Below are 20,204 nucleotides of genomic sequence, written 5' to 3'. Positions count from 1 at the left end.
AACTGATGATTACACAACAAACAACTCAGTTTAAACCCTGAACTAAGGATTATATGACAACAGTGTATCCTGCTTGAGGACAGTTTCTCCTTCCTGAAAACCTTCTGGCTAATCCTGTTATCTTAAAATATAAATTATGGGAGTGGGTCTAGTAAGATCTTTACAATCTTGAGATATTCTTTTTTTTTTTTTTAAACTGTGCTATTTTTTGGGTATTTGTTTTTCCCTTTATTTTATTATTATTATTATTATTTTTTATTATTTTTGAGACATTCTTTTGATTTATTGTAATAACTAATTAAAAAAGCATATAACTCCCTTGCTGACACTAGCAAGGGGGGCATGCTCTGCCCCTCTTCTGATGTCGATGTCAGAAGCTTCTGTCCCTTGTTGTACTTTAATGAAACTCTGCTACACAAAAGCTCTTGAGTGATCAAGCCTGGTCCCTGGTCCTGAAGTTAAACCTTCGTCTTCAGAGATCACGAATCCTATACCATTCACCGCAAGCTATCACTAGGATTCTTTTAACTTGTCTCTGCAGGAGTCACTCACATTTCTTTGTTTGCTCTACTGGGCTGCCGAACAAACATTCTCTCAGCTGTAGCCTTGGGGAAGAGCTGTGGTAGTGGAGTGAGTGAGTGTGAGTGTGTGTGAGAGAGAGTGTGAGTATGTGTGTGAGTGTGGGTGCGATGCAGGAGGGAGCCCGTGGTGAGGGATGAGGGTGGAAAGACAAATTGTGCTCTGCCACAGCTCCCGCATCCTGTCTGTTCTGCCTCCTTCCCTGGGCCTTACCCACCCTCTTCCCTCTAGAATGGCCTCACAGGGCTCTTGACACTGCCCATTCCTCCTTCCTGGGGTAGCCATCACCACCGGAGAGGCCTGGAACAGAAGCAAAGATCTGTCCCTGACTAGCTGAGCTAGAACTGAGTGTATGGCCACAGAGAAATCACGTGAGCCATAGAGGTAAAGGCAGAGTCCACTAATCATGAGTCACTTCATACGGAGGTCGGATGTAATCCGTGCTAAACTGGGTTTCGTGGAGGAGTGATCACTATCGCTAGCCCAGAGAATGGACACGAAAGCTTGGATTTGAGTCCTGGTTCCTTGCGTAGGACACCTAATCACTCTGTGCTCAATTTCCTCATTTGCATAATAGGGATAAAAATTAAATCTCCTTTGTAGGATTGTGATGAAGTTAAAAGAACTCATTTATGGATAGTACCTCTCACAGTGCTAGGCACATTATACATGCTCATTTTGTGTTGGGTACTATTATTATTATTACATTATGGGGCTGCTATCTAAAGAAATTTCCTAAAGACAAATGATTACATATTTCCATATTCATCTCCCTGCCATATAGATCATGCTTCGTTCCTATAAAGCTAATTACGATTCCCTCATTTACTCAAACACTGGTGTCTCTTTTATGCCAGCTGATGTTCCACTGAGGATGTGGACACTGAGAGTAGGTCTGTGAGTGGAGTGGACGCAGTTCCCATCCACCAGGACTTCACCTTCAGCACATGGGCTCTTCCAGCCTCAGTGCCTGTGCAGTATGCCTTGAAAGGCTCGTCCACCCCTCCTGCATCTGGGAAGCTCCCACTTGGGAAACACATTACCATCTTTGAAGACTTCCCTAACTCCTGTCACACAGGACCAGACAACAAATCTTTTCCTGTAAAACACTGTGCATACCGCTATTTGTTGTTGTTCAGTCTCTCAGTTGTGCCCAAATTTTTGTGACTCCATGGATGCACGCCAGGCTTCCCTGTCCTTCTTCATCTCCTGGAGTTTGCTGAAACTCATGTCCATTGAGTCGGTGATGCCATCCAACCATCTCATCCTCTGTCGTCCCCTTCTCCTCCCACCTTCAATCTTTCCCAGCATCAGGGTCTTTTCCAATGAGTCAGTTTTTCACTTCAGGTGGCCAAAGTATTGGAGTTTCAGCTTCAGCATCAGTCCTTCCAATGAATATTCAGGGTTTATTTCCTTTAGAATGGGCTGGTTTGATCGCCATGCTGTCCAAGGGACTCTCAGGAGTCTTCTCCAACGCCACAGTTCACAAGCGCCAATTCTTTGGTGCTCACCTTCTTTACGGTCCAACTCTCACATCCATACATAACCACTGGAAAAGCCATAGCTTTGACTAGACAGACCTTTGTCAGCAAAGTAATGTCTCTACTTTTTAATATGCTGTCTAGGTTGGTCATAGTTTTTCTTCCAAGGAGCAAGCGTCTTTTAATTTCATGGCTGCAGTCACCATCTGCAGAGATTTTGGAGTCCCCCCAAGATCACTGTTTCCATTGTTTCCCCATCTATTTGCCATGAAGTGATAGGACTGGATGCCAGGATCTTAGTTTTTTGAATGCTGAGTTTTAAGCCAACTTTTTCATTCTCTTTGACCTTCACTAAGAGGCTCTTTAGTTCCTCTTTGCTTTCTGCCATAAAGGTGGTGTCTACATTTCTGAGGTTATTGATATTTTTCCTGGCAATCTTGATTCCAGCTTGTGCTTCATTCAGCCTGGCATTTCGCATGATGTACTCTGCAGAGAAGTTAAATAAGCAGGGTGACAATATACAGCCTTGACATATTCCTTTCCCAATTTGGAACCAGTCCACTCTGGTTCTAACTGTTGCTTCTTGACCTGAATATAGGTTTCTCAGGAGGCAAGTATGGTGGTCTGGTATTCTCATCTCTTACAGAATTTTCCACAGTTGTGATCCATACAGTCAAAGGCTTTGGCATAGTCAATAAAGCAGAAGTAGATGTTTTTCTGGCATTCTCTTGCTTTTTCAATGATCCAACGGATGTTGGCAATTTGATCTCTGGTTCCTCTGCCTTTTCTAAATCCAGATTGAACATCTGGAAGTTCTTGGTTCATACACTGTTGAGGCCTACTTGGAGAATTTTGAGCATTACTTTGCTAGCGTGTGAGATGAGTGCAACTGTGGCGTAGTTTGAACATTCTTTGGTGTTGCCTTTCTTTGGGATTGGAATGAAAACTGACCTTTTAGTCCTGTGGCACTGCTGAGTTTTCCAAATTTGCTGGCATATTGAGTGCAGCACTTTCACAACACTGTCTTTTAGGATTTGAAATAGCCCAATTGGAATTCCATCATCTCCCCTGTCTTTGTAGTGATGCTTCTAAGGCCCACTTGACTTCACAATCCAAGATGTCTGGCTCTGGGTGAGTGATCACATCATCATGGTTATCTGGGTCATTAAAATATTTTTGTATAGTTCTTCTGTGTATTTTTGCCACCTCTTCTTAATATCTTCTGCTTCTGTTAGGTCCATATCATTTCTGTCCTTTATTGTGCCCATCTTTGCATGAAATGTTTCCTTGGTATCTCTAATTTTCTTGAAAAGATCTCTAGTCTTTCCCATTCTATTGTTCTCCTCTATTTCTTAGCATTGATCACTGAGGAAGGCTTTCTTATCTCTCCTTGCTATTCTTTGGAACTCTGCATTCAGATGGGTATGTTTCCTTTTCTCCTTTGCCTTTTGCTTCTCTTCTTTACTCAGCTCTTTGTAAGGCCTCTTCAGACAGTCATTTTCCCTTTTTGCATTTCTTTCTCTTGGAGATGGTTTTGATCACTGACTCCTGTATGATCTTATGAACCTCTGTCCATAGTTCTTCAGGCACTTTGTCTATCAGATCTAATCCCTTGAATCTATTTGTCACTTCCCACTTTATAATCATAAGGGATACTGTTATTATGAAGTCATTATAATGGGTTGTCATTAAAAATTTTATGATTATCTGTATTAGCCTATGAACCCACTGATGAAAACAGAGCATATGTTATTCATCTTTGTAACCTTGGCAATGGCTGGACTTATGGCAGGTACTCAGATGTTGGAAACCAACACCATTTACTATAATTTATAGGCTTACATGGAGAAGGCAATGGCACCCCACTCCAGTACTCTTGCCTGGAAAATCCCATGGACGGAGGAGCCTGGTAGGCTGCAGTCCATGGGGTTGCTGAGGGTCAGACACGACTGAGCGACATCACTTTCACTTTTCACTTTCATGCACTGGAGAAGGAAATGGCAACCCACTCCAATGTTCTTGCCTGGAGAATCCCAGGGACAGGGGAGCCTGGTGGGCTGCCATGTATGGGGTTACACATAGTTGGCCATGACTGAAGCGACTTAGCAGCAGCAGCAGCATAGGCTTATATAGGGGCTTCCCTGGTGGCTCAGAGGTTAAAGTGTCTGCCTGCAGTGTGGGAGACTCAGGTTCGATCCCTGGGTTGGGAAGATCCCCTGGAGCAGGAAATGGCAACCCACTCCAGTCTTCTTGCCTGGAGAATCCCATGGAGGGAAGAGCCTGGTAGGCTATAGTCCATGGCGTCGCAAAGAGTTGGACACGACTAAGCTACTTCACTTTAACATAGGCTTATATATTTATCTCCCTCTTTGTGCTTCTTGGGGTCAGAAGACCTTATCTTACTCATTTCTGTAGTCCCTCTGTCCAGCAACAAGGGTGCTCAATAAATAATTATGAAATGAAGGAATACGTGAACAAACGCATCTGTCTTTCACTTAGAAAAACTTAAAATCAGAGTGACTAGGAAAACCACAAATCAAAGATACACATGTTCCCCAAAGTTCATTGCAACACTATTTAAAACAGCCAGGACACGGGAGCAACCGAAATGTCCACCGACAGATGGATGGACAAAGAAGATGTGGTGCATATATACAATGGAATATCACGCAGCAATGAAAAGGAATGAAATTGGATTATTTGTAGTGATGTGGATGAACCTAGAGTCTGTCATACACAGTGAAGTAACTCAGAAAGAAAAAACAAATATCGCCCATTAACGCATATAAATAGAATCTAGAAAGATGGTACTGATGAACCTGTTTTCAGGGCAGGAATACAGACGCAGGTGTAGAGAAAAGACACGTGGGCACAGGGTGGGGCAAATCAGAAGATTAGGATGGACATATATACACCATCATGTGTAACATAGATGGCTAGCGGGAGCACTTTATAGCACAGGGAGCTCAGCTCCCTGCTCTGTGATGACCTGGAGGGGTGGGATGAGGCGGGAGAGGGAAGTGCAAGAGGGAGGGGATATATGTCTACATGTAGCTGATTCTTGCTGTCGTACAGCAGAAAGTAACACAACATTGCAAAGGAATTATACTCCAGTTTAAAAATTGTGAAATGAAGGAATGTATTAACAAACGCATCTGTCTTTCATCGAGAAAAACTTAAAATCAGAGTCTGAGGTAAACTAGTCAAAATCAGAGAAAACACTGTCAAGAATATTTTCTAAGAAAATTAGTCGCACTCTCAAATATGCACAGTTAATTTCGACCCAACTGATAACCTGTTTCTAAGTCCAACTGTCATTAATGAATAAGCAGGATTCATCCAGGATAGCAGAAATGCTTGGTTTTCAAAGGTCCGTGTTTACAAACATCAGTGCATTCTCCTTATTAAGCTGAACAAGTGGGTCCCAGGCCAGGCTCCCCAGCCACATGAGCTATAACCGCCAGCGAGCTGCATGCATCAGGGATGCCCCTGCCGTGTCTGTACTCTGGCAGCACCATCTACACGGGACTCCCTTATCTGTGTTTTTAAAAAAGATGAGCAGACAGAGCGGAAAGTCACTAGGTTAAATCTCTCTCCACCACAAATTCGTTTTTCAAAGTCAGGTCAAAATGCATTTCAGCTCTGAGTGAATGGAAGTTAATTGAGTTTATAGAGACAAAGTGAGTAGAGATATAGAGTTTCTTTTCATGACTTTTATAATCCTGCTTCACACAGGTCAGGGAAGGAAGAAAGGGAGACAGAGGCAGCCACGTGGTCACTAACACTGAACAAGGGCCTATTTATCATAGGCTTCCCTGGTGGCTCAGACGGTAAGAAATCTGCCTGCAATTCAGGACACCCAGGCTCAATCCCTGGGTTGGGAAGATCCCCTGGAGAAGCAAATGGTTACCTACTGCAGTACTCTTCTCTGGAGAATTCCATGGACAGAGGAATCTGGAGGGCTACAGTCCATGGGGTTACAAAGAGTCAGACATGACTGAGTGAGTAACATTTTCACTTTTTTTTTTTTTTTTCCACTTATTATGGAGTCTGGCACTGTCTGGAGTGCCAGAGATAAAGTGATGAATAAGGCAGCTGGTGCTCTGCCATCTTGGAGCTCACATGCTTAGTGGATGCAGGAAAAGCAATCCCCCAAACCACTATGTAAGCGAGATCAGTTCAGGCAGGGAGAAGGGCACTGCAGAAGAGGTCAGCGGAGTGGATGGGGGCAGTGATAAGGGAGCCGCGTGGGTCAGAGCAGGGAGGACAGGGTTCACTGAGAAGGTGATCTGAAGGATGCGCTGAGATCTGGATAACGGATGAGCAGAGGGCAGCTTGCGGGGGATCTGGCAGAATGAGATTTCAAGCGGAAGAAGCACCTGGAACAACGTCCCTGAGACAGAGAACATGCTTAGTGTGTCTGAGGGAGAGGAAGGGGGCTTTCGGGGCTGGAGAGCTGTAAGTGTGAAGGGATGATGAGGTCGGGAAGGAAGTCAGGGCGAGCTCAGATATAGTGTTTTGCCCCCAAAAAGGAGTCCGGATTTTATGCCTCTAACAGGAAACCGTTGGATGATTTGAAACAGAGGAGTGGCATGTAAGGTCATTCCAGCTACTGTGAGTGGGGGAGGCTGATGAGGGGGACAATGGGGAGCGAGGGGATCAGTTGGGAGGCCATCTCATTGACCAGGTGAGGACCAAGATGGCCTGGACTTGGGCTGAGGCGGTGGGAGCTGGAGAGAAGCGGCTCCTTTGGGGGCAGCTTCCCTGGCCAAGTGGACAGGGTCTTGCTGATGGACGGCGTGCGGTCAGAGAAACCGTGGCAGAGCAATGACCTTGACTGCACTGTCCTTACCGAAGACCTTGAGGTGGATGGACGCGTCCTGCTCGCCCGCCTTGTTCTCGGCAATGCAGACGTACTCGGCCTCGTCGTTCTTGTCCACCTTCCTGATGGTCAGCTCGGAGCTGTCGTCGCTGAACAGGTACTTCTCGTCCTCCTCATTCTCTATCTGCTCCCCGTCCCTGCCGGGCACAGAAACGGGAAGGACCGTGATATTGACGACAGAACTAAGAGGTTGATTTTTAGTTTGTTTCTATAAAATGCAGACTGAACGCATGTGGAAGACTGAGCTTGCACAGAAAGTTAAGACGTTCGATTGTATTTCTTTTCGTGTGATTCCTTTAACCACATCTCCGATTCTGCCTAAGGGCTGCAAATGGCATCCTCCAGAACTCCAAACAGGGTCTCTGATTCTGCCCCACAAACTGAAAATGGAGGAATCCAATGCACACACAAGGCAAGTGGACCTTACTGGAAGAGTCCACTCTGCCTTCAGAGCGGATGGTTCCCAGCTTCCCACTGCATTCCCTTGAAACCCCAACACAGAGTAGGCCCTGCCAGCTCTCCTCCTCCACTAGCTGGTGGGAAAGGCTCCAGCCAGTTCCTTACTTCGTCCAGCTCACAGTGGGCTCTGGGAAGCCTTCGGCGTTGCACACGAGGGTGACGGACTGGCCGAGGTTGGCGGTGGCATTCACGATGCTCTGTCTGGCCTGGACGGTGGGTGGCACTGAAGGAGAGAAGGGCTGTCAGGGGTGGCTGGGACAACGTGAAGGGACTCGGTGGCCTGGAGGAGAGGCACTTTTGGGGGGCCCCAAGTCAGAGGCTTGGGGGTCTTGGGTAACTGCTGAGCTTTAGTGTAAGGGGTCTAAATGCAGGTATGCACCAAAAAATTACTGTAAACTGGATAAATAATTCACCCACAAGCATGCATTAGTGTTTCCCAACAGTACTTAGTACTGTTATATGCATAACAATATACAATAATATTGCTTTTCAATAATACAGATTTAGAAGCTGTATTAATGTTTTCCTTATTTTAAAGTGGCATTCAATTTATAGTAGCTATTTATCATTATATATTTTCTCAATCAATGCATACCCATCTTAACAACTGCCATGACTGGCAGAACTTGACATTTAAAGGGGGGCTCTTGATACTGGAAAAAGTTGAAAATTTTGGTCCCCAGTGATTAAATGGTTAATACCAATGTGAAATGCACTAGCTCATCAAAGAGTGACATTTCACTTGGATTGTCCTAAACAACTCTGTGCACCCAAACTGGTTTTTACCAAAGGAATGAGAGAGAGAGTTTGGCAAAAAATACATTATCAATATCTAAAACAACCACAATTTACTTATTTTCTTAGTACTGACATTATAATTTCCTCTAAATATCTTGTAAATGTCAGATCGATTCCCCGGGTGTGTTTATTTGACACTGCAAATTAAGATTAATAAACCCACGGATGGACTATGATTCTGACTATTCCGAGGCCTGAATTGATGATAAAATTTTCTCTGAACACTGAACCAGGGGACGGACTACACCATTACAGTAACATCAAGGACAGTGAAGGACAAGGAAGAATTTATTAGGAAGCACGGGGCAAATTTCTGGTGCTGCGAGATAGTGAAGGACATTCCAGAATTGCACTGGAAGTTCTCATAGTTGAGGGAGACCCAGAAGGCGAGTGTCTTTAAAAACAAACCAATGAACAAGGCAGACGATGGCGGTGGGCTGGGGGAAGGGGTGGACTCAGCTGACGTGGATAAGCCAAGGCGGGAGCCGTGCAGAGAGCAGGAAGGCCAGGTCTCCTTACCATTCACGATGACCTGAATGTCCTTGAAGTTGATCTCCCCGCGGGCCAGGATCCTGCCCTCACAGCGGTAAGTGCCCTCATCTGTTTTCTTGATGCCCCGGATCTGGAGGTAGTTGTTGGTCAGGACTATGAATCGGACTAGAAAAGACAAGAGGCAGGCTTGTCCCAGGATCGGTCAGAGGATGGGAGCCTGCAGGCCGGGCACTGAGCCTTGCCTTTTTCCTACCTTCAGTCTCATGGAGGCAGGTGGAGGGCTGGGAGTAGGGAGGGGCTTTAAGCTGAAATAAGATATGTCCCTGGCTCCGACATAAAGCCAAGAGCAGAAGTCTGCTGGAAATCTGTATTTTTCTTTGGAGAGAAAGTGAAGTGACTGAATATACAAACTATAGACATGCAACCGTGAACCTGGAAACGGCATGCAATTCTGGGACACTGGAGTCTGAGTTTGGGGTAGGAGCCTCAGTAGCTGGTGGAGGTGGAAATGCTAAGGGGCTCGGCAGGCTGGGGAAGGGGCGGCTGCCCGGTCTCACCATCTTTTTTCAGGATGACATCTCGGCCTTTGTGCTTCCAGATGATGGTTGGGGGGAGGGAGCTGACCACATCACACACGATCACAGCATCTTCTCCCTCCCTGAACTCCTGTGGGGTTGGCGCGTTCTTGAACATGAGCTTCTCTGAAAAAGGGGCAAGAGGAGAGTGAGGGAAAACAGTGGTTCTCCCACAAAAATCCCTTTTCACTGGTGCCTTACCACTTGGATTCGAGTCCATATAAGCAGCGGTACCCAACAGGGTCCGCCCATCACTTGGCCAAACATGCAGGCAAAGCAGATGGCACAAGAAGAGGAATACGTTCAGCCATGTTTGGCAATTAATGTCTATTCAGAGTGCTAAATTTATCACTCTGTGCAGAAAAGGGTCTACAGAGGGAGAGGTGTCTTTACCATGTGGATGGAGCTAATGGAACACAACTCACAGGTAGAATGAACTGGTAGGAGCCATCAGTCCTTTCTCTGTCCCCTAGTCTGTCTGACACCCCAACCCCAGCCTATCTATGGCAGAGAGAATTTTGAAGACTAGAACAGGAAAGGCAGGCTTATGGCAATAAATACTGTGGCAATCAATACCGTTCCATTAGCGGTCACCCACCATGACCCTGGCCCACAGGACAGACGCATGATAGCAAGATAATGAGATGCCACCTTTACACTGGTTTCAGTGGCGATGGGAACCACCTGCTCTGAGGGGCACAGAGTGTTCACACAATAACCCCTCCCACCCCACTGAGCCGTTGTACTCCACTGCCAGCAGGAAAGAGTGAAATACGGGGGGTACACTGAGGTGTAAAACGGTCAGTCAACACTCGGGGAAGGACGAGGGGAACACACACCCTCTGGGAATGGTATAACGTGAATTTAGAGAGTCGAGGCCAGGGCGAGGTCGCTGTGACCAGCATGAACACAGCTGTGAGTCTGGAGTTGGCCAAGGATCCTTTAAAATCACACTGGATGGAAGGGAGGATATATGTATACACATGGCTGATTCACTTTGCTGTACAGCAGAAACCAACACAATAGTGTAAATAAAGCAGCTGTATGCCAATAAAAAATAAATTAAAAAATACAAATCCTGATATAACCTACATATGTTAAAAAGGCATTAAAATATAACAAGTTTTTAGAAAACATACTGATAAAATATTTTTAGAATTTTCCTTTAGTTTTAATTTATTTCTTGTTGGCTGCACTGGGTCTTTGTTGCTGCGGGGGCTACACACTAGTTGCGGTGTATGGGCTTCTCATTGCGGTGGCTTCTTTTGTTGCAGAGGACTCATTTGAAAAGACCCTGATGCTGGGTAAGATTGAGGGCAGGAGCAGAAGGGGACGACAGAGGATGAGATTTGGATGGCATCACCAACTCGATGGACATGAGTTTGGGTGGGCTCTAGGAGTTGGTGTTGGACAGGGAGGCCTGGTGTGCTGCAGCTCACGGGGTCGCAGAGTCGGACATGACTGAGCGACTGAACTGAACTGAACTCAACAGGTTTTCGAGTGTGCAGGCTTCAGCGCTGTGGCTCATAGGCTAAGTTGCTCTGCAGCATGCGGCATCTTCCCCTACCAGGGTACGAACCCACATGCCCTGCACTGGCAGGTGGATTTTTAACCACTGGACCACTACGGAACTCCCTGATAAGAATCTTATTTGTATAGAGTGTGTGCGCGTGTGCTAAGTCGCTTCAGTCGTGTCTGACTCTCTGTGATTCTGTGAACTGTAGCCCATGGGGCTCCTCTGTCCATGGGATTCTCTAGGCAAGAATACTGGAGTGGGTTGCCATGCCAGGGAATCTTCCTGACCCAGGAATCAGACCCAAGTCTCTTACATCTCCTGCACTGGCAGGCAGGTTCCTTACCACTAGCACCACATGGAAAATGTTTGTATATAGTACCTCATGGAATAATAAATTTAGTTTGAAACCAGTAGGCCCCCCCTACAAAAAAAAAAAAAAAAAAAAACCCACCAAAAACAAGCAAAAGAACCCACATTGGAGCTCTTATCTTGATGCAGAAAAGACCTAGAGAAAAGTAGAAAAGAGGCCCGGTCAAGCCCTCTATTCCACCCCACTCTTTGCTACCCATGTTGTCTTCCCGGCCAAAGGAGCGGTCAGGGAATACAGAAGGAGAAGGAAGGGGGTCTTACGGAAGATCTTCACGTTGACCGTGGCCTCTGACTCGGTGCCATCCTCCGCAGTGACCACACACTTGTAGATGCCGGCATCATCGATGTTGGCGTTGTAGATGGTGAGGGTGGAGGAGGAGTCATCGTTCCATACCACCGAGATCCGCTGCTGGTTTGGGGTGAGCTTCTCTCCATTGGGCGAGAACCAGGAGATGTCTTTATCTTTGGCATCTCCGGCCACTAGAGAGGGAGAGATAATTTTCAAACCACTGATGCTGAAAAGACAAAGATACCTCCAGGAAACAGTAGGTGGTTGATAAGACCTACTGAGGAAGAACTCTACTGAGGTGGGAGGTGTGCGTGCACCTGTGTGTGACCATTCATGTTGGTCACTTCTGCATTTACTTGCTGTGTATTAATATTTGGAAAGAACTCAACGAACACTGGTGCTGATGTTTCTTATAGTGGGCCTATCCCTAGTGAGGGAAGAGGTATTTGCTGAGGATCTACTGTGTGCAGGCACTGAACTGGTAGCTTATAGCCTCGCAGAATGGGGGGCAAAGGCAGTTCGTATCCAGGATCTGAGCTCAAGCGCTAGTTGGTTACTCAACTCATCAGCTTGTTTTCGAGGGCTTAGATGACGTCTCCTGTATAGAAGATGAGATGCCGGCTAATCTCTGAGTATAAATTCCAACGACTTTTGCTCCACCATCTGCCTGCACAAACTGGCGTTTCAGCACCCCCCACGGCCTCAGACAGGCAACACATCTGCTGAAATGCTTCAAAGAAGGTAGCCAGAATCGCCCATCATCCCTTCCCCAGGCAGCTCAAAGGCTAGGACGCTGCTGCTGCTGAGCTGTCCAGACACTGAGCCATAACAAGGGCTCTGGGATCCTGGACGGTTCTTGCACAGCGTCCTCTCTGCCCAGCGCCCTCCCCCCACCCGCACCCCCACCCCACTGCCCAGCACAGATGCTTAGTGTAGAAATGGAGCAGCCTTCCTTTCAGGGCCCATCATGTTTTCAACACATATCGCTCTTTGCATGATGCTCTGTGGGCTCCACGGCTGCATCTCCGGCTTGTTGCAATGGCTGTAATGAAGGCAAAGCTGGAGGGAAGACATCCAGCGGCCACGAGCCGCCTCATCCTGTGCAAATCGTGACAGCATTTCAAACCCCTCCCTGCCGAAAGCGGCATGCTGGATGTCAGCTTACACCTAGCTCAGCTCTTTCCTGGTCCTTTCATGTTCCAAATCCCAGGCATGTCACATACAGACTCCAGAACCTCACAGGAAGCCTTTCCTCCGCAGGACATTTCCTGATAATTAGCTGAGCTGTGGAAATGGGGCATGTTTTCTAAACAAAAGACAAGGACACCAGGTTCGACAAATTCTGAACTCTGGTGCGGGCAATGGGACAGAATATTGGAATTGACTGGAGAGCTGGAAAGCCCAGGACATCTGGCCTCACCACGGAAGAGATGCTGGCACTCAGCTTTCTTTCAGGCACGTTTTAGGACTTCCTGTATTTTCCTCCTCTGGGAGATTCTAATAATCCAGACACTGACCCACTGAAGCATTTGTTCTAAAGCAGCCCCGCCCTCCAGTGTCATTCACAGAACTCTGGAGGCACCCAGAGCAGCGGTCTGGGGGCTGTGCTGACTTTCCCAAGGAAATCCCTCGATCTCCTCCATCACCAGGCAGACGTCCACAGGGCACGTTTCACTGTACTGGGGCAAACTTGGTTTGGGGAAGGGAGACGATCTGAGTACTTCCCTGGCTCTCAGGTCACCCAGTGACCCTGTCACAGGGTGAACTGAGATTCCAGGCACACCATCAGCCCAGCAGACACAGCTGTGACCTCTGCCCTGCAGGGTGGGTTTCCGGAGATGCAGGGTGACGGGGGTACTTGCCTTGGCACAGGAAGAATTTGGACTCTCCCACGCTGATTTCCCCTTGGCTGGGAACAATATCCACTTGCAGAGAAACTGAAAAAGACAAAAAGTCCAGTTTAAACACGCGTTTGCAGTTTTGAGACAGAAACCAGAGCTTTCATTAAAAAATGGAGTCTCCTCGCCCACTTCCAGAAAGAGCGAAGAGAGGAGGTTGTTTGGATTTTGAGAACATATCACAGTTCCTCACGCCAAAGCCAGGAATGGACACGATCCAGGTCATTTTACGTACAACTGCTGCCCTCTATCAGACGGTGCAGGCCGCCCAGGAGACCTGGGGTAAACTCTGCCCTAAATGTTCCTGACCCCTTGAGAAGACTTAGGGTCCTGCTTCCAAACAGCAGCACTTCGTTCATGGGAACAGCAGCCCAGCTAGTTCCACGTGGACCATCAACCTGAAGGGTCCCCACGGCTGTGTTCAGAGGGAAGCCTGCTGTTCACAACCCTGCACAGGGCTTCCTGCCACTTCCCCACACTGTAGAGCCTAATCACCACAAAGGATTCGACGTGAAGATCCAACCTGGTTTTGGGGGAGGGGATGCCAAACAAGTGCTCACCTACTTCGCAACTATAGGACCAATCCATCTCTTTGCGTCAGAGGAGACAGCGATCAAACATGGTCACCCTGATCAGTCAGTCACTCTTCTGCAATGCTGGAGTCTCTGCCCTGTGGTCCCCCTGTATCCCTTGGCTACTACACTACACTCAATTTGAATACCCATAGGTTCTATCCGGTTCCCAGGTGGTGCTAGTGGTAAAAAGCCTGCCTGCCAATGCAGGAGACATAAGAGATGCGGGTTCAATCTCTGGGTCAGGAAGATCCCCCTGGAGGAGGGCACGAAACCCACTCCAGTATTCTTGCCTGGAGACTCCCATGGGAAGAGGAGCCTGATGGGCTATAATCCACAGGGTTGCAAAGAGGTGGACACAATTGAAGCAACTTAGCTATGCACACACGCATGCTCTATCAGTCCCCTCCACCCATTAAGACAAAACACATCGCACCGGATCTCATGGATTCCTGTATTCACCCGGTTCCTCGATTATCTGCTTAAGTCAGATAAGCATTGCTCATGAAAATGTATTCTTAGGGTAGGAGAAGTGCTATTATTCATTGGGATCCAACTTCTTTCTGCCTTTCCTCCTCTTAGGTAAAGTAAATCAGCAAGCTAAAGGCTAATGGACATTTGGTTGAATGCATGAAGCGCCTGCAAGCCGGTATGAAGGAGGGGCCTGGACAAAACAGACCGAGTAATAGAGACTCAGCAAGCCCTTCCTTTTAACAGCCATTTTCTCTGCACAGTAGAGCCGAGGGAATACTCGTTGCCATGGTGACGGACTTGTAGGCAGAGCCATTGTGGGTCTCGGTCTGTGCTCATTTGATGAAGCAACCACGGTTGTACTCAGCGAAACACAGGGATCAAAGGGCCTGCTTGGTGCAGGCAAAGAGGAGTGTGGGGCAACATATCTACCAGGGGCACAGCCTTCCTTGCCATCCTATGGACAAAGCAGCCCACGGAAAAACCCAGCAGAGGCTGCAGGGAAAGGGATGGTTTGGTGGGACAGGAACCGAATGGGGAGGAGCGAGAAATCAGGAACGGGCTGGGCAACGATGCTGAGCGCACCACTCTGAGAATATGAAGCAGGAATCCAGAGGCTTCCAAATGCCAGCTCCTAAGAAATACGATAGGAATGGAGGGGCCGCCTGTCTCTCAGCAGTCGGTTTGCTTCCGATTACTCATTTGAGACCCAGGATGGAATTCTTCCTGAGAGCAATGAAAGGTCTTTTCCCTACCTTTCCTGAATTTCGCCCGTAGTGTGCAGCGCTACAATGGATTATTATTTTTTTTAATTTTAAAAAATTAATTTATTTTAATTGGAGGCTAATTACTTTATAATATTGTAGTGGTTTTTGCCATACATCGACATGAATCAGCCACGGGTGTACATGAGTTCCCCATCCTGAACCCCCTCCCACCTCCCTCCCCATCCCATCCCTCAGGGTCATCCCAGTGCACCAGCCCCAAGCACCCTGTCTCATGCATCGAACCTGGACTGGTGACCTGTTTCACGCTACAGTGGATTAAAATGTGTGGGCCACAGCACCGGGGTGGGGTGGGCAGGTGTGCCTGGGTGTGGCTGCTTTCTTCCATCACTCTCCTCTGGATGGATTCTGGATGGACCTGAGCAGGAGGGGTCCCAACCATCACCATGTCGCACCTCCTCATTTTCTGGTCAGAAAAGAGCAGTAGGGACGTTGCTGGTGGTCCAGTGGTTAAGAATCTGCGTTGCAATGCAAGGGATATGGGTTTGATCCCTGGCTAGGGAACTAATGTGTCGGACCAGCTAAGCCCTCAGGCCACAGCTAGAGACCCTGAGTGCCACAATGAAAGATCGTGCATGCTGCAACTAAGGCTCCACGTAGCCAAAAAAAAAAAATATTAAAAAAAAACCTAATTTTTTTTTTAAATTAAAAAAAGAAAAGAGAGGTAAAGTGACTTCCCTAAGGTCACATCTAGTGAGGGCCAGCATGGCCCCAGAGTCCAGGCCACCTGGCTCCCAGGTAAGAGTTCTTTCCATTACATAATGCTGTCTCTGCCAGTAGAAGATAAAATGTTTCCACTTGGTTTAACAAAGAATCAGATGCACATCCCTTAACAGAAGAGACCAAGTCCACAGTACATTAGGGGAGCACAGGGCCCTATAGGAGAGGGCTATAAGCCAGTGCCACCCATCTTAAAGCCACCTGGACCTTTTAAATCCCTATCTGTGGCTCATACGCCACAGAACAACAGGCCTATGAAGCCCAGAAGCTGAGCCTCAGCCACCCGTTGCTGAAGTTATGGTCCTTTCTGGAGTTTACTGGGGCATTCTTTGGAGAATGAGAGGCATATTTCTAGCTTGGAAAGTGCACTGGCCCATATGCTATGTATTAGCAGCCAGCTTCAACATATGGATCCTGTTACTCTCACAGAGCCCTTATTGCTTTGAGAAGGATTTTCTTATCCCAAGTGAAAGAGCAGCCTTCATTTTTTTCAGCTCTTTTCAAACAGAACATGACTCTCAAGGGGCAGGAGAACACGGCAAGGCTGAAGAGTTTCCATCCTCGAATATGGCTGGTATCTATCTCTGGGCCATGGACAGAAATGAGAAACGAGCATTACCAAGGAATTCCCAGCTCCCCCAGATCCCAGGCACACATTTATCATCACAGACATTTTTAAAGAAGAGATATCCATTCAGACGCCTGCCCTTTTGCACACATGGAGAAGAGAGTGATTTCTCCTTCTAGACACCAGTCAAAGCCAGGCCAGAGGAAGCCCAGACTCTCTGGAAACTCAACGCTTGGATGTTTTCCACTGGAGTACAATGGCTGATTATTCTCCCCCAAATGCAAAACCATGAATTATTAGGTTTAATAACGGCGAGTGGAAATCCTGCTCCAAGTCCCAAACTCCTTTTCTCCGCTTCTTGTGGCCCTTTCCTTTCTTACAGTATTTGTCTTCTCACTGTTTTGAATAAAAATTCCTGTCTTGACTTTCACCTTTCTCCAGTTGCAAATATAACTGTAATTTCTTCACCAGGCCTCATTCAGACCCTTTAGAGGAACTCTGAAAACATTTCTCCCAGAAAAAGTATCTCATTTTTTGCTTTGCAGAAACATGCTCTGTAGAAACACGGTGTGTTATCTAGTCGTCTTAGAAGCCTCCAAAGATACATGCTTATAAACACAGGTGGCTGGGCTGGCTGGGACCCTGGGGTAGGTTGTCAGTGTCCTCCCATTATGGAAGACGGTATGGAGATTCCTCAAAAAATTAGGAATAAAATTACCATATAACCCGACAACCCCACTATTAGGCATATACCCCAAGGAGACCGTAATTGAAAAAGACACATGTGCCCATCACAGCACTATCTTCACTAGCTAGGACGTGGGGACAACCTAGATGTTCACCGACAGATGAATGGACAAAGAAGCTGTGGCACATATATGCAATGGAATATTACTCAGCTATCAAAAGGAGCGCATGTGAGTCAGTTCTAATGAAGCAGATGGGCCTAGAGCCTATTGCACAGGGTGAAGTGAGTCACAGAGAGAAAACAAATATTCACACACACACACACATACACACGGGATTTAGAAAGATGGTACGATGAACCTATCTGCAGGGCAGCACTGGAGATGCAAACAGAGACTAGGCCTGCGGGCATGGCAGTGGGGGCAGGAGAGGGTGGGCGAATGGGGAGAGCAGCCTGCAAACACGCACATGAGCACACGTGGGACAGACAGCCAGCGAGGATTTGCTGTACGACTCTGGGAACTCAACCCGGGGATTTGTGACAACCTGGGGGGTTGGGTGGGGTGGGAGGGAGTTCCAAGAGGGAGGGGACATAGGCATGCTGCTGCTGCTGCTAAGTCACTTCAGTCGTGTCCGACTCTGTGCGACCATATAGACGGCAGTCCACCAGGCTCCCCCGTCCCTGGGATTCTCCAGGCAAGAACACTGGAGTGGCTTGCCATTTCCTTCTCCAATGGATGAAAGTGAAAAGTGAAACGGAAGTCACTCAGTTGTGTCCGACTCTTAGCGACCCCATGGACTGCAGCCCACCAGGCTCCTCTGCCCATGGAATTTTCCAGGCAAGAGTACTGGCGTGGGTTGCCATTGCCTTCTCCGTAGGCATACCTATGGCAAATTCATGTTGACTTATGGCAGAAACCAACACAGTATTGTAAAGCAATTATCTTTCAATTAAAACAAATATATTGGGGAAAAAAAAAAAAGAACCCATCCCCGCCCTGCCCCCCCCACCCCCCCCAAGGCCTCAGGAAGCTGGTTCAAACTTTCTGGTTTACAAAACACACTTTGTTATTTCCCCTGAGACTCCTGACAGTTCTGAGATGTAAAAAGGCCAATAGGATTGTCCTCACTCTACGAAAGAGAGAATCAAATGAAATAACCTGCCCAGGGCAACTCAGCTAGTAAGTAGTAAAGTCAAGATTAAAAGTCATCTAATTTCAAGACTCCAGCCTTTCTCCCTACACTTCACAGCTATCATTACTCTTTTGTTGGCTTCCTAATGGCCTCATTATTATTATTACCTATTCAGTTTCCATTTGCTCTTTCTAAATTATGGGCTAGAAAAAATCATCAAGTTGTTGTCATCATGTCTACTCCGGTTGATTACAACTGGCCTCTCTGTTCACAGAGAACCCCAGCACAGTGTGTGTGCTCAGTCGCTAAGTTGTGTTCAACTCCTTGCGACCCCATGGACCGTAGCCTGCCTCGTTTCTCTGTCCATGGGATTCTCCAGGCAAGAATACTGGAGTGGGTTGCTATTTCCTCCTCCAGGGGAATCTTCCCAACCCAGGAATCAAACCTATACTGCTTGTGTTTCCTGCATTGGCAGGTGGATTCTTTACCACTGCGCCACCTGGGAAACCCAGCTAGAGCATTAAAATTCCCATTTTTACAGACGGGGAAGTGGAGGCTCAGAGCCCTAAGTAATGGTAATGATGGATCAAGATTCAAACCCAGGCCAAATGCATCCAAAGCCCCAGCCATTTCTCCCACCCTGTTCTATCCCTTGCGAACAGACAGAAAAAGCTTCTCGTGAGAATGGAATGAGTCCCTTCTCCACATCATTTAGAAAATAAAATAACCCTGTGAGACATGCATATGTTTTAAAATGTGTTTTCTACCTAAATGTCTTTAAAAAATGGATGTCTTGTTCTGAAAGATATGACAACTTGTTTAGCAAACAGCCTCAGGTTGAAAGAGGAGTTCTGTGATTTTCAAACACCCTCGCAGAAGCAAGCTATGAGGTCTCAGTTGCTAAAGAAAAGGGAACTGAAATTTCAGTTCTAAAATGTGCTCAGGCACTTATCAGAAGAGGTGGGATCTTCTAAGCAAAACAACAGGAAAAAAAATTCTGATTTCAAAACGGAGTCCGTAGATTTCACCTGAGTTAGTGACTTCTCACACCAGTTCAATCTTATTGTTCTTTTCAGAATCTTATGTGCTTGAGGAAGTAGGAGCTGAAAGCAGCAAGTGAGCCCAGGTCTCTCCATGACTGACCAACAGTATTTTCTTGTTAAGTGATTATAAGACATTGGCTCCTGAGAAAGACAAATTGCAGAGCTGCGGCAGGCCCAGGGCCAAGGTAGGCACACCTGAGGAGCACCTGAGGAGCATGCCCTCATCATCAGTCAAGAGCTGGGTGAATGACGGAGGATGAATCTGATTAGTGACTGTGTATCCGACAAAGAGATCTTCCAGAACCTGTTTAGTAAAGGCTAAGGATTGTTGGGGGAAAAAAAGGCATCAAAGTCTAGTTCTACATTTATTTTGTCAGCTATTGTTCTAGAAATGAGTCTTAAATAGAACTGTACTTAACCACTAAAGGAGACTTATTTTTTTGCTTTTCAAACTATGCTAAAGTGTCTTTCATTTGATGGACCTGTGGGAAATTCAGATGTCAGAATAGGAGCGTAATAACTAAGGTATCCCCAGTGTGCCCAGACAGTCTGCCTCAGGGTCAGCAAAGTACATGAGGGGAGATAAGAGGGTGGCTTCACAGATGAATCAAAGAAACTCAAAGAATGCAAAACGAAGACTAACACGGCGATCCTGCAGAGTGGGGAATGCTGTGGACTCTGGGCCAACCCTCAGCACTCAGCAGTGTAAGCCTGGCCAAGTTATTTAACCTCTTGGAGCCCGTTTCCTTGTCTGTTAAATGGGGACTAACAGAACCCTTATCAGAGGGCTGTTGGAAAGATAAAATGAATTAATACATGTAGAATAGTCTCTGGCACCTAATACATGTTTAATATTTGTTGTGTATTATTAATACGCCTCTATCAA

General features: G+C 46.9%; 1 protein-coding gene across 24 annotated transcripts in view; it reads right to left on the bottom strand.

Moving 5' to 3' along the window:
• NCAM1 (neural cell adhesion molecule 1) overlaps positions 1 to 20,204 on the bottom strand; it is a 362,325-nt gene that overhangs the window by 61,914 nt on the left and 280,207 nt on the right. For all 24 annotated transcript variants that reach the window (XM_061440333.1, XM_061440308.1, XM_061440309.1 and 21 more), the window contains exons 2-7: positions 13,303 to 13,377; positions 11,413 to 11,631; positions 9,249 to 9,392; positions 8,719 to 8,856; positions 7,507 to 7,624; positions 6,913 to 7,079 (exon numbers count right to left, since the gene is read on the bottom strand). In XM_061440333.1, the coding sequence (XP_061296317.1) occupies positions 6,913 to 7,079; positions 7,507 to 7,624; positions 8,719 to 8,856; positions 9,249 to 9,392; positions 11,413 to 11,631; positions 13,303 to 13,377 (861 nt within the window). The remainder of the gene's footprint in view (positions 1 to 6,912; positions 7,080 to 7,506; positions 7,625 to 8,718; positions 8,857 to 9,248; positions 9,393 to 11,412; positions 11,632 to 13,302; positions 13,378 to 20,204) is intronic.

Source organism: Bos javanicus, chromosome 15 (assembly GCF_032452875.1).
Source record: "Bos javanicus breed banteng chromosome 15, ARS-OSU_banteng_1.0, whole genome shotgun sequence".
NCBI lineage: Eukaryota > Metazoa > Chordata > Mammalia > Artiodactyla > Bovidae > Bos > Bos javanicus.
The sequence above is the reverse complement of the archived record's forward strand: the minus strand, read 5'-3'. Positions and strand labels throughout refer to the sequence as shown.